The following is a 13,955-nucleotide window of genomic DNA, read 5'->3' on the forward strand; positions in this document are numbered from 1 at the left end:
GCTTGTAATAATGTGAATTAACTGTATATAGATTGTAATCTTATTTCAAGTTGTCATAGATTTTTTTTTTTTACATTTTATTTTACTGATACTATAATTTTCTGATTTCAAAAACTGGCCTCCATAAATAGCATACAGTTGTGGACACTCTACCAGGCATAAACTGGCAGATGTCACAAATAACCTTTCCTTAAAAGTTTTACATCGATTGTCATCCTGTGACCAACCAACACAATGAGCCACCAATGTGATGCGGCTATGGAAAAGGCTGTTGCAGTCGTAAGTTGTATCAGGCGAGGTATTTTCAGTAGAGACAGGGAAGTGGTAGTACCATTATATAAGGCACTGGTGAGACCTTATCTGGAATAGCGTGTGCATGTCTGGTCTCCCATGTTTAAGAAAGATGAATTTAAACTGGAACAGGTGCAGAGAAAGGCAACTAGGATTATCAGAGGAATGGAAAACCTACTTACGAGACTCAAAGGGCTTGGCTTGTTTAGCCTAACCAAAAAAAGGCTGAGGGGAGATATGATTGCTATCTATAAATACATCAGAGGAATAAATACCAAGAAGAAAGAGGAGTTATTTAAGTTAAGTGCCAATGTGGACAGAAGAACAAATGGACATAATCTGCTCATTAACAAGTTTAGTTTTGAAATGAGACGAAGGTTTCTAACCAACAGCGGAGTGGAGTTCTAGAACAGCCTTCTAAGGGTAGCAGTGGGGGCAAAAAACCTAACTGGCTTCAAGACTGAGCTTGATAAGTTTATTGAGGAGATGGTATGATGAGATTGCCTATAATGGCATGTAACTGAGCTGCAGCTGCTAGCAACAAATATCCCCAGCAAACGGTGATGGGACACTAGATGAGGAGGGCTCTGAGTTACTACAGAGAATTCTTTCCCAGGTATCTGGCTGATGAGTCTTGCCATATGCTCAGGGTCTAACTGATTGTCATATTAGGGGTCAAGGAGGAATTTTCCCCCAGGTTACATTGGCAAAGACTCTGGGGTTTTTCACCTTCCTCGGCAGCATGGGGCCAGGGTGTAAACTAGTGTAAATGGTGGACTCTCTGTAACTTGAAGTCTTTAAATCATGATAGAAGGACTTAAGTAACTCAGCAGAGGTTATGGATCTATTATAGGTTAAAAATCAGAAGTGGGTGGGTGAGGTTTTGTGGCTTGCAATGTGCAGGAGGTGAGACTAGATAATCATGATGATCCATTCTGACCTTAAAGTCTTTAAGTGTTTAACTTCTAGATTGCCTTCAGGTTTCAGTCAAACCACAAGAAATTAAAAAAACAAATAAATAAATTCAAATTACTTCATGTTCCAAGACAAAAAAAATCTACATACATACTTCTATAACAGAAGGCCCTTGTGCATAACTTTATGTTGAGACTTCAACCAGATGAGTCATGACATTACTTTTCATCTTGAAGGATCAATCTGATGGACAAGATGTGAGATGGCAACTCTTAAAAGTATTTAATTACCTCTGGGAAACACACAAATTTCAGAAACTTTGTGATATTTTTGAAACCTTTTGTGGTTACAGTTGTAATATATAAAAATGTACATTTGTTATTAACTAAATTGCCTTCTGACTTTAGTTTTAGTTAACAGACCAGAATTTGGGGAAATCACAATAATCAGATCATGAAAAATCGTGTGTTTAAACCCTTTTGTAAACCACCCCTTAGGACTGGAAGTTACGCTAGGTCTGTGACACAGAGGAAAAGAGAGAGTAAAGGATACGTTAGTCTGTTTTCTAAGGTTTAAATTAAATGAAATATGTAATTTTGAAAATGAGTTAAATAGTAAGGTTAACAAGTGTAGCTGAATTTAAGTAAACCTTTCATATAGTGCTGCTTATTTTGTATATAAAGAAAAAGCCCACAAGTACTTAATTTTTGTAAATCCACATTTTATACTAGTCTCTTCTTTCACATATTGAATACTCAAAGGTGCAATACTAGAATGCTCTCCCAGTGGCTGGCTTATACTACAGTTTTTTTTTATCCATGGATATATCTACAGCCAAGCCCTCATTTTACGGTGCAACACGCATTTCGCAAATCAGCCCTGTCTGAGAACTAGGAACAACAGAGACGGTGCTTCATACTCTGTCAGAGGGAGTGATTACTAATTGGCCTCTAGTTCGTTTGCATCTCTCAAAAGAATGAGTAACAGGAAGCATTCAGAGTATTTATTATGATTAATGGGAGCCAACTTTATCATGGCAGTGACAATAGGCAGCAGAGGAAACAAAGACTACTTTTTTTTTTTAATAAAAAATCCTTTACTTGATCATTTCATCACAGTCTGAAAATGCTGTCCTTGCCCAAGCCTAGTTCTCTGAAAACTTGAGCAATGTCTCAGAGAAGCTTTAGTCAGAGAGTTTGCCCACAAGTTGCAAACCACTAAGAAAAGTAAAAGGATGTTTTAGTCCAGTTATGGAATATATGCAGTCTCCCTTTGGAAGTACAGCTTATCAATAGCCAAAGATGTTGTGAACTATAAAAATAGCAGGCCACATTCATCCCTGGAGTAACTTCTTTGGAATCAGTAGAATTGCATCAGGGATAAATTTGCCAAATTGTGTTTTTTGTGTGGATGTGAAAAAATTGTTGCTAAATATATACAGAATTATAAAAACACTATAGCTAACAAAACAGCATAGCACGCATACATAAAAACACTAGAGAATTGCCAAAAAAATTATCAAACATCTGTACAAAAAAAATTGGAAACAGCTATGGTACATTTCTTGAAGCTGTTAAGAGGCAATAGCTGGCTTTGCCTGTCAGCCCTAAAATAAGCAATAACAATGTTTCATTGGTACCAGTGTGGAAAGGGAATAGTGTCTTGCTTTGGTCTGTAGGGCCACTCACTCTTCAGGGACTCAACTCACTGCTGATGAGTCCTAAAGAAATTCTTGCCCTACTCCTTGGCTGATGAGGTGGTGAAACATTTAAGTTTTAGTGAGAGAGAGAGAAGGATGATGAACATCAGGGCTGCAAAGCAGATGCAAAGTACTTCTCTCCCTCCCCAAAATTTACGTAGTTGGAACATAGTAGCTCAAACGTGCAAAAATATAAAATAAAATTTGGGATCAAAAACCTTGTATACTTTTCTTAACAACTTAACATTCCGCAATGTCATCTCCACCCTTTTTGCCTTTGAATCTCCATGTTTGATAAACTGATCTTTTCTGTTGAGGTGTCTGTTCTCCTTCCTGCTTAGTTTGTAGAAACTATTCTTTACACGTTATATAAAGCATTGCATCCCATTTCCTAAAGCTCTGGTACAAGGAGTATACAATTAATGTATCTTATGAATGTTTCTTTTTCTCTTCTAGTTGACTCCAGTGTGGACGCATTGGCTGTGTTTATGGCAAGCAATAGCACAACAGACGTTGTGAATCGCAATAATCCTGCCACTCCCCCAAATACTCTTAACCTACGCTCCTCCCATAATGAACTATTGAATGCGGAAATAAAGCATACAGAAACAAGGAACAGCACTCCCCCAAAATGCAGGAAAAAATATGCTTTAACTAACATTCAGACAGCCATGGGCCTTTCGGATCCAGCTGCACAGCTCCTTCTGGGGAACAACTCTGCCAATATAAAGCTGGTGAAGAATGGAGAAAATCAGCTTAGAAAAGCAGCAGAACAAGGGCAACAGGATCCCAACAAAAATCTCACTACAACTGCAGGCATAAACATAACTTCTGAGAAGTTAGAAGGTAAAGAGCCTACCCCTCAGGATTCTGCAGGCTGTGAAATATTCTCCTCTCAGCCGAGGAGGACCAAGAGCTTCCTAAATTACTATGCAGATCTGGAAACATCAGCCAGGGAACTAGAACAGAATTTTGGGAACAGCCATGTAGTGATGGAGGAGAAAGCGGCACAAAGTAACAGCCAGGCTTCTACCATGATTGTCAATGGGGATATGTTGCCTCAGAAACAAAACAAGCTGTCCAGTCCAGAAGATGGCCAAGTAGCCACTGTGTCATCAAGTCCTGAGACTAAGAAGGACCATCCTAAAACTGGAGCCAAAACAGATTGTGCATTACATCGGATTCAAAATCTGGCTCCAAGTGATGAAGACTCCAGCTGGACGACGTTGTCGCAGGACAGTGCTTCTCCAAGTTCACCTGATGAAACAGGTACAAAAGTGAAGAAACATTTCCCTCAACTCTTGGTAACCATCATTCTTTAAAAATGTGTTTGTTGTTTCTCTTGAGTCTTATTGTGTAAACAGCTGGTGATAAGTGAGACAATTTTGGAGAAGAAAGGGACATTACAAATAGCAAGATGCCTCTTAATGCTTCTTACCAAGCAGTAGCTTGTTTTGAGAGAGTTTTGAGTCCCAAGTAAGATTAGATGATCATTATGGTCCCTTCTGGGCCTGAAATATATGAATAAAGTAAATCATAGCTAAACCTAATGGTAAGACTAATACATAGCTCCTCATAAAGTTAAGAAAACTGACAACCTTCTATAAAAGGGGCACTGTCAGGTACCACAGCTTAGGTCCCAGTGATGATCCTAAATTTGACCTTAATTTTTTAAAATAAAAAGTACTTAGTCGATTCCAGATGAAAATCATTCATTTCTTTTAAACACCTAGCCCTTTGTTGCTGAGAAATGATTAATTTAAAACAAACAGAAGGTGTATCTAACCCATTGATGGTGATGTTAGCTGGTAATTCTGGTACATGGTGTCTGAGTACAAAATCTACAGGGTAAGAGATACTGCTTTCAATCTTTTAAGGTTTTTACAGGGAGGAAATATTTAAAAAAAAAAAAATTAAAATCGATTAGAAAAAAACCCAATTTGAGGATATCCTGTAAAAAAAAATCTGACATTTAAAATAATGCTGTATTCTACACTTCTATATGCTAATTCAGAAACTGAAATCAGTGTGTTTCCCATTTTGAAAGTCTGGGTCCATTAATTATTTGAACAGTAATGGTGACTACTGCGGTAGCACTGTTGCACTTTACAGCTCTTCTGTATTGTTTTTAAAGTTGCAAATAATTCATTTACTGTAGTTAATGGACTTTTTCATCTTTTTATATTTGGATTTGTATAAAAGGATATTAGTTTATGGGAAGGCAAATGCTGTTCTCTCTAAAGGTGATCTGGGACCAAAGAAATTGTCATAGCTATGTATGTATTACAAGTGTGTTTCGCTATGGGAGTGCAGTAGCTTTGTATCAGAATTGTTCAACAATACATTTTTGGCCAAATTCATGGCTGGAATAAGGGAATGCCACTCCTGTGATTTCATTTAAGTTGTGCCTAGGTAACCCCATGGTATATTTGGCTCTGTAACTGTAAGAATTAAAAATATAAAACAAATGAACAAAATCTCTGAACAAACCCTTAATACCAGCTGGATACTAATTTAGTTGGATTTGATCTTTCTCCATTATTAATAATTATTATTATTGTATTGCTGTAGTGTCTAGGGTTAAAGAGATTTCTCTTTGTTAGACAGGATGTGGTCACTGTAATAAGATCTCAATGTCTGATTTGATGTTCATTCTTAGTGTACATCATGTACGGTCTGCGTTGTTGTCTGAAGCAAGAAACCAGTTGAAGAAAATGTTATTGGCATCTACAGTATATGTTTGATTAAATTGTTTAATATTGTGTACACTAGCTCATTGCGTAATTGACAGTCTCCATAGATGAGGCCCTGGAGAATTATGGGTACAAAGAAGCTCTTTTATTCCATAACCTTTAGGGTCTTTGAGCAATTTTTGGATGTTTTTTTGTGGAATGTAAGCTTTCATTTAAAAATAGTTTTTTGTATTGTAACGACCCCCCAACCCAAAGAAACAATTGTCCATCTCCAACAAAAAAAAGCAGTAGTAAATGATGTCCCCTCTCAGTGAAATGTAAGCAGGCATCATTAAGAGCTAATGTTGTTAAACGGGGACAATGTAAGGCGAAGTAAGGCCAGCTTCTGAAAATGGTAACTTCGGGCTCTCCAATCCATTTCTTCCCCCAGAAGGAGCTCTTTCATTGTGCAGTGAAGTGTGATTTCTATGACAGACTGCCTAGACTGCTGTGGTTTCTGTGGTGAAATCATAGCCTCACTGAAGTCAGTGGGACCCGAATTTCACTCCTGAATTTTTTTATTCCTTTATACTTGAACTGCAGGAAAATAATATTTAGAAAGCTGAAACTGTTGAGAAAAATTACAGAAAACAGTCACTTCGTGTAATATGAGGGTTTCTTTCCCCGTCCTCTGAAGCTTCTAGTCTGATCAGTGTTGGAGATGAAGCACTATGGAACTCTGGTCTGATATGGCAATTTCTTGGTTCTTAAAATGAATGTTTTTTCCTAAGAAGCTAAGTTTTTTGTTTTTTTCCCCAAATGTAATGATTTTAACCATTAATGCCCATTTTAAAGCTCCCAGAACACTAAAACACGGAGAGTTGTGCTAATTTACCATCTTTAATTCGCCTCTGGCTTGTCAAAAAGCTTATTGTTGAGATGCTTTCCCTCTTCTAGGGTGGATAGTTTGTTGATGTGATTGAAGGCTTGGCTACACTTGAGAGTTACAGCGCTGTTGGTGGCTTTATAGCACTGTAACTCACTCCCCGTCCACTGGCAAGGCACATATAGCGCTGTATCTCCGTGGCTACAGTGCTGCTTGTACTCCACCTCCACGAGAAGAATAAAGAGTATAGCGCTGCTGCTGCAGCACTGGGGTGCCAGTGTAAACAGGGAATAATCTTATTACGCTGTTACTGACCTCTGGAAGCTTCCCATAATCCTTTTAAGTAAAGATAACTCTCTTTGTTTTGTTGTGATGCCTCTCTTTGTTTTATTGTGAACTCTGGGCTCCAGAGCTGGTTATCAAAAAAACAAACACAGCTTCTCTTTGCTGTGAATGGGCAGAGGCAGGAGGGCTCCCTTTGGAATGCCCACAGCTAGTGTTTGCTTGAAGAGGGAAGGAGGGAGGGGACTTGAGGAGAGAAGCAGTGTGGCGGGAGGGAGAAGGAGGTCCGTTTCGGGGAGGCTACTTATCTGGTCTGTGATGGAAAAAAACAAAAAGGGTTATTTGCTTTCAGTGAATGAGAGAAGGGTAGGGGAGAGGGTCGGAACTTGCAAGACAGGGTGCTGACACAGTGTCCAAAAATCCACTCACTCTGTCTCCCCTACGCTCCCTGTCACACTCCACTCCACCCCTTTTGAAAAGCACGTTGCAGCCACTTGAATGCTGGGATAGCTGCCCATAATGCACCACTCTCAATGCCGCTGCAGATGCTGCAAATGTGGCCACGACAGTGCTCTGGCAGCTGTCAGTGTGGACAGACTGCAGCGCTTTCCCTGCTCAGCTGTACAAAGATGGGTTTAGCTCCCAGTGCTGTACAGCTGCGATACCCTGAAAGAGGTCAAGAAGCCAAATGTGGTATTTTCCTTCGCAGTGGTTCATGAATGTCATGACTGGTGCTTTGTAAAACAGTTAGAGCCTGATTTTTTTAAAGGTGTTGAGTATTGACAGCTCCAATTTGGGGTTGGGGGTGGGGAATCCTCCACTAGTAAAAATAGCAAAAATCATGATTCACGGAAGTATCTTTAGACATATTTATTATAGAGCAAATTTTCTGAAAGTAGTTCTCAGCAGTGACTCCATTCACACATGTCTTCAGTTATTTGGACCACTGGGCATCCACAGGAGTCCGTGGCCCAGGATCAAGTCAGTTTATCTAGTCCATTCATCAAGTCCCTTTATCTAGCTGCTAGGATTGTAAAATAAGGCGTGAACCATCTGTACTGGCTGATACAGCAAATGAATGATCTGAACTTGCCTTTTTGATAAAGGAGTGAAGAACAGTTTTGGGTGGTTTTCATTTTAACCACCTGTGCCTTTATCTGATCATTTCCTAGTAGATGGTGAAGGTGTTGGGGTCTTTAATCCACAGACACTTACCGTACGTCATGATGGTTTCATTTATATCTGGCCTACCAATTGGTAGCTAGTAGATGTTGCAGAGATGGGTGCTTCAGAAACACTGAGAGATCAAGTAATATTTTAATGGCTTCTGCAATGGATGATTTTATTGTAAAGGGCTGATACAGAGCCTCATTGAGTCTTTCCATTGATTTTTAGTTGGGTTTGGAGTTAAATTGAGTCTAATCCAGGTAAAAGCAATTTGTAAGGGTTAATAGTCGATTTTTGGGTGGGTTGAGGAATAAGTAATAATTTCTAAATGCTGTAAAATTAGTGAACCAGCATAGGTTGTATTACGTTGTGTGATATCTCTGCACCTTAGGCAATCAGATCCTTTTTGAAAATTAATATTTGGTCATACATAAAGCTAGTATTCCTTGTTTTTTTCTTCTTTTAAAACTGCTGCAGTGCAGTATTGTGAAATAACTTCTTTATTCTCGATAGCTTTAGAGAGAGAGGAAATTTTCAAAACAATGGACTCGTCAGACTTTAAAATGTGTCAGGCTTATTGATGGCATGTGTTTTGTGTGCATTTAGCTGTACCTTATTTTTCTGTTAGAATTGATTTAGGCTGAAAACACCAAGAACTTCTTGGATGTAGTTTTATATGCTGTGAGAAGGAAAAACTCTTCCTACTGTTAAAATTCTATAGATCCCATTAGTAAAAGGGAAAAATTTCAAAGAGCAATCTATACCTTAAAATAGGAGTTCAGCGTTAATATATAATTCAGATACGTATTGCCATGGTGCTAAAGGAGCATTTTGATGTTTCCTCTGAGTCATTTTATTTCTATTATTTTCCCCACTCTGAATCTCATGGAAAATATTTCTTAATAAACAGTTAGTTAATAAAATTTAATATTAGTTTGAACAAAATGGGCATGTCATTGGTTGCAGAAACGGAAATGTGAGAATCTAGGTTTGAAAGCTGCAATATTCTTGCATATCCTGAACTTGTGGCAAGGAAGGGTTTTACATTCAGACCAATATGATGTTCTTGGCTGTTGGGAAGTAGAATAAGTTAGTGAACCATCTCATAATAACTTTTATAATAAATACTGTTTAAGACGTCTAACCCACATGTAACACTGTAATGAGAATTGTAATTAGTTGGTACAAACTTTTGCATATTGTATACAAAGATTAATGAATGCACATTCTTTTTCTACATGAACTTGATCTATCAGACTTGTTACACAGGCTGCTAAATACAATAAAGGAGAAAATAAGTGTATGTCTACACTGCAATTAAAAACCCACAGCTGCCCCTGCTAGTTGACTCGGGCTCATGGGGCTGCTTAATTGTTGTGTAGACCGGGGGAGGCCAAACTGTGGCTCGCGAGCTGCTTTTAAGTGTGACTTGTGAAGGTCCCCTCCCCCATTCTCCACATACCAGACTGTGGGGCGGGGGAAGCTTGGGACTTCTACCTTGCAGCAGGGTGGTGGGGTAGGGGCTTCTGCCCATCAGTGAGGAGGGGCTCAGAGCTTTAGCCCTGTGGGGCATGTCTGCCGGGGCTTGAGGCCTCAGCAGGAGCAGAGCTCAAGTCCCGAGCCCTAGAAGGTACCTCCTACAGGGCTGAAGTGCCAAGCTCCTGCAGGCAAACCCTGGATCTCAAACTTCTTAAGACAGTTGTATGCAGCTCAGAGGGTCAGTAAGTTTGGCCATCCTTGGTGTAGATGCTTGGCTGAAGCCCAGGCTCTAGGACCTCTAGGTGGGAGGGTCCCAAAGCTCCGGCTGCAGGTCGAGACTGAACATCTGCACTGCGCTTAGACAGCCCCTTAGTCCCAGTCCCACAAACTTTGAGCCAGCCATAGGTGTCTAATTGTAGTGTATACATACCCTAAGTGGCTATCCTCCATTGTGTGTGTGTGTTTGTACGGGGAGTGGATATAACTGAGACATGGTAAATGTGAACTGTTTTTAACTGTAAACTCTTTGCTATTTACAAGTAAAATCACATTTCAGTGAAAGGGGGGGAAATAAGTGAAAGACTGGCACAATATATCTAGAGTGAAATACATCCTCCACTTTGAACTTTTAGGATTTGCAGCATAAGATAGTATAACAACATAATCTACATCTATTAAAAAAAAAATCCTTCAATGTTTTCTTTTTTTAAAATGTTAAGTGACTGCAAAGCCATCAGTCAGCAGTTACTGCTATGAAATGTTATTTTAAAAATAGGTAATATTTAATCTCTTATTTTGCAATGCCTACTCTTCCTGCTAGCAAAAGGTATAAACATGATCTCATCTGTCAGGTTTTAACTGTCAGGTTTTCAGCCATTCAGTCACTTTTAAAAGAAAAAGATACCTTCTCCTTTTTTGTAACTGGACAAAACTTGTTATTTCTCAACATGCTCAGATTATGTTAATCTGGTTTAGTGTGTGTGTTTCAGCGGTTACCAGATGGTGAAATTCAGGTCCCAGAAAGGTTATGAGGATTTCCCAGGAACTTTGCAGCCCCAAGCAACCTGTGCTGTTCTACTGAGATCATTGCAGGTAGGGAGACATTAAATATGGCCCTCTGTTCCCTGTACCAAGGAGAAAATAGTTCCATTCTGTTCCCTCCATTGTAGCAAGGGAAGCAATAGTCAAGATGGCTTCCAGCATCACCCTAGCCCCTTGTTCTTCCAGTAAGGAGAAGAAGGGAGATGCTCAGGGATGGCCTATCAACCCCTCAGCACAGAGAGACAGTGGCCAAGTTTACAGGTCCCTTATGGGATAATTGTTGTCACATTTAGTTTAATAGGAACTTTGCCATGGACTCTTATAGAAGCAGGATTTGATCTTTTGTACTTCTAACTCACTTTATTTATCTGTAAAATGGTTGCAATAACTACATCACACAGATGTGCTAAAGCAAATTAATCAGTGTTAATAAATTGATTTGTTACTTATGGAGCAATACCCACCAGAACTCTCCCAACGTGCCTCCTTCCCCCCACCCCACACTGAAGTTTAGGGGACAGCTGCCAGAGGGAGTGGCAAAGCCACCTCCACCAGAATTGTATCAGTGGACACTTGCACAGGCAGAATTCTCCACTGGCCATATCTGGCCACTTCAACCTGCATAGTGGGCTGGAGAAGCTGGCCTTAAAGAATCTCAGGGAATACTTCTAGCCTAGACTCTGGAAGGCTGCTTTTCAGAAAAGTAGGTGGACAAAGGTTTTCTTTTTTAATTTAATATTACACATTTGTTTACTTAATTTATACAATTTTAATTTGTTTTAAATTCTGATCAATAGCTCAAGTGGCAGTGTCCGTTTTTTGAATATCTTGTATTTTGTTCTTATTTTGCCTTCTGCAGTTACACTGAATAACTAGCGGGGACTATATAGTCTCAGATTCTGGTGAGGGAGAGCCTGTAAGGCCCAGATTTGTAAAGGTAATTAGTTGTTTCTGCAATCACCATTGCAGTGCCCAAGCCTCACTTTCAAAAAGGATTTAGGCACTTAGCTCCCAAGTGCCTGAAGCCCTTTGGAAAATGAGATGTGGGCTCCTTAATCAATTAGGCATTGCAACACTGAGCATCTTAACAATGCACAGAGAAGTATTTGCCATCCAGTTAGTGCTCAGAGAGGCACATTCAAAGTTTCACACAGTTCCAGTGACATTTCAGGTCATGAGAATTAAAGTAGCAAGATAGTCCAGCAGCTTCATGTTCTCTAACCCTCTCCTTGATGCTCCAGCAATACATGTCAGGGACCAAAGGAAAAGAGGGTCATGAATTCACAGGGTCTGGTTTCTGCCATAGGCTGTAACCAGTCCCTTGGGAGTGACCCTTTTAGTGTGCTGGGCCCCAGGGACCCACCCAGTTCCACAGTACAGTCCCCTGGCCTTCAAGACTCCAAAATTGGGCCTTCCAGCATCAGTGAACCTTTTCTCTCTCTGTGGCTCCCTGCAGCAGATCCAGCCAAGCCAGACTCCTGCAGGACGCTTGTGCTATACCCTTCAGGGCACAGGACTCTCTGAGTATTTAAAGTGACAACAAGCAGCCTTTTAAAAAACAGAGTAGAGTTTATTAGTTGACGGAATACAGCATTGGGTAGTCCTTAGGCTTGCATACAAAATCAAAATTAAGACATGGTTACATACCGGATAAGGCAGAGCAATCAGCCAGCCAAGGTGTTATGGAATCCATTTCTGTATCTGTCTCTCTGTCAGTCCCAAAAGCCAGCCCGTGTCCCCTCCTGCTGACCTGTGCTGAGTTCACATGTTCTACCTCTTGCAGATTTCTGTGGATAGGTGTCGGTCAGTCAGTCCAGTTGTTGGGGTTCCCATTTGTTTTTTTCCGGATCCTCCCATAAGTCCTTAATGGTCCATTTATTCCATCTGAGACAATTATGTGACAAAACACTTTATCTCCTGCTCTGCCCCAAGAGCAGCTTTTGAACCCTTTTTGCAACCTGTGGGAAGCAATGCAAAGTGCAGAGGGAAACAGAGACACACATGAGCATCACAAAAATATTGCAGAAAATTTCCACTGCCTCACAAGAGGTAACAAAGAAAAGAGATACAAAAGCAGACAACAGTTGTCTGATAGCACTTAGGAAGGAGAGAAGAAATGGGTTTCCAACACACTTAATCCTATTAAAGATTTTGGCCTAACAGATGCCTGGAGAAATACTAATGTCCAAGATAGAGATTACATTTAGCATTTCACTACACACAAAAGTATACTGTAAAAGGGACATTTTCTTCTTCCTAGAACATACTTACTGGAAATCAGAGTGCAATATCCTCCTTTCCTGTCTTCCGCATCTTTTCTATCTTCTTGTCCTTACATTAATTTAAACAGTTTACCAAAATCCTGGCAATAGAACAGTTTGCTATTAGGGGGAGTGCAAATTAAAGACTTCAAAAAAAATTCTGCATCTTCAAACTACACCTCCCCCCAATTCATAATAATGAAGTGTCTATCCAGAATCTCTTAAAGCTGTACTTGTGTCAGAATAATTGTATTTATTGCATTATCGACATAGCTACCATCTCTGGAGGAGGTGGAGTACCTGTGCTGATGGGAGAAGTCTTCCTGTTGGCATAGGTAGCGTCTCCAGTGAAGCGGTACAGGTGCATCGCTGCAGTGTTTTAAGTGTAGACCTGCCCTTAGAATGAACAGGAACCCTCTGATCTTCCTGCTATAATTCAGTGCTTAACAAAAGCAAATGGCCAGACTAACTGAGAGGCAGATATCCTTACAGAACAATTAAAAACCCCAACGCTTTAAGTGTAATTGACATCCTTATATGCCAAACTCTGGTGCATCTGGGACAGATGTTTATAAAACTCTTCCTAGAACAAAATAAGGCCTCCCCTACAGTGTTAATTCACCCAAAAGAACTGCAGAACAGCTTCCATGGCTTGGTGAACAGTAGCCAGCAGTGTGCTCCCCCAACAGACAAGGCAAGTGTACCAAAGGAAAGAAGATACTTCTCATGAAAAATTTCATTTTAATCGAAAATCCAACTGAGAAATAGTTTAAGTGAAAAACTTTGACCAGCCGAGTAGATCGTCCTGTGTGCCTTTACTAAATACAGAAAAAATGTTTAACAGAATAATCCCCTGGTTCTGCAAAGACCATGTTTATTTGTTTAACTTTGTCCCTGCAATAGTCCTATTGACTTCAGCTAGATAACTTGTGTGTGCTTAAATCTTTGGAGGATCTGGGCCTAAAATGGTCACACTTGTTTGCAGCATTAAATCAAATAGGATTTAAGAGATGAAGTTTTCTGATGGGTCACAGCCCTAAGTTCTGCCCACTCTTCAACAATCCAAATTAATGGTCTGAATTTAGAACCATTAGGGCTGAACAGGGGCTCTATCCAAGTCTGGTCATTATTCCCTCTCTTCTTTATCTTGACTGTTGAACCTCTGGCCAACACAATACCGTTTTGCTCTCTAGTACAAGGTATAAATATAAAGGCTATCAAAAATAAAATGTCCGTATTTTGAAGATGGCATTCTCCTTTAC

At 39.9% G+C, this 13,955-nt stretch overlaps 1 protein-coding gene across 5 annotated transcripts in view; it reads left to right on the plus strand.

Annotated features, from left to right (window-relative positions):
- APBB2 (amyloid beta precursor protein binding family B member 2) overlaps positions 1 to 13,955 on the plus strand; it is a 322,611-nt gene that overhangs the window by 147,678 nt on the left and 160,978 nt on the right. For all 5 annotated transcript variants that reach the window (XM_032776850.2, XM_032776854.2, XM_032776851.2 and 2 more), the window contains exon 3: positions 3,362 to 4,174. In XM_032776850.2, the coding sequence (XP_032632741.1) occupies positions 3,362 to 4,174 (813 nt within the window). The remainder of the gene's footprint in view (positions 1 to 3,361; positions 4,175 to 13,955) is intronic.

Source organism: Chelonoidis abingdonii, chromosome 5 (genome assembly GCF_003597395.2).
Source record: "Chelonoidis abingdonii isolate Lonesome George chromosome 5, CheloAbing_2.0, whole genome shotgun sequence".
Classification (NCBI taxonomy): Eukaryota; Metazoa; Chordata; order Testudines; family Testudinidae; genus Chelonoidis; species Chelonoidis abingdonii.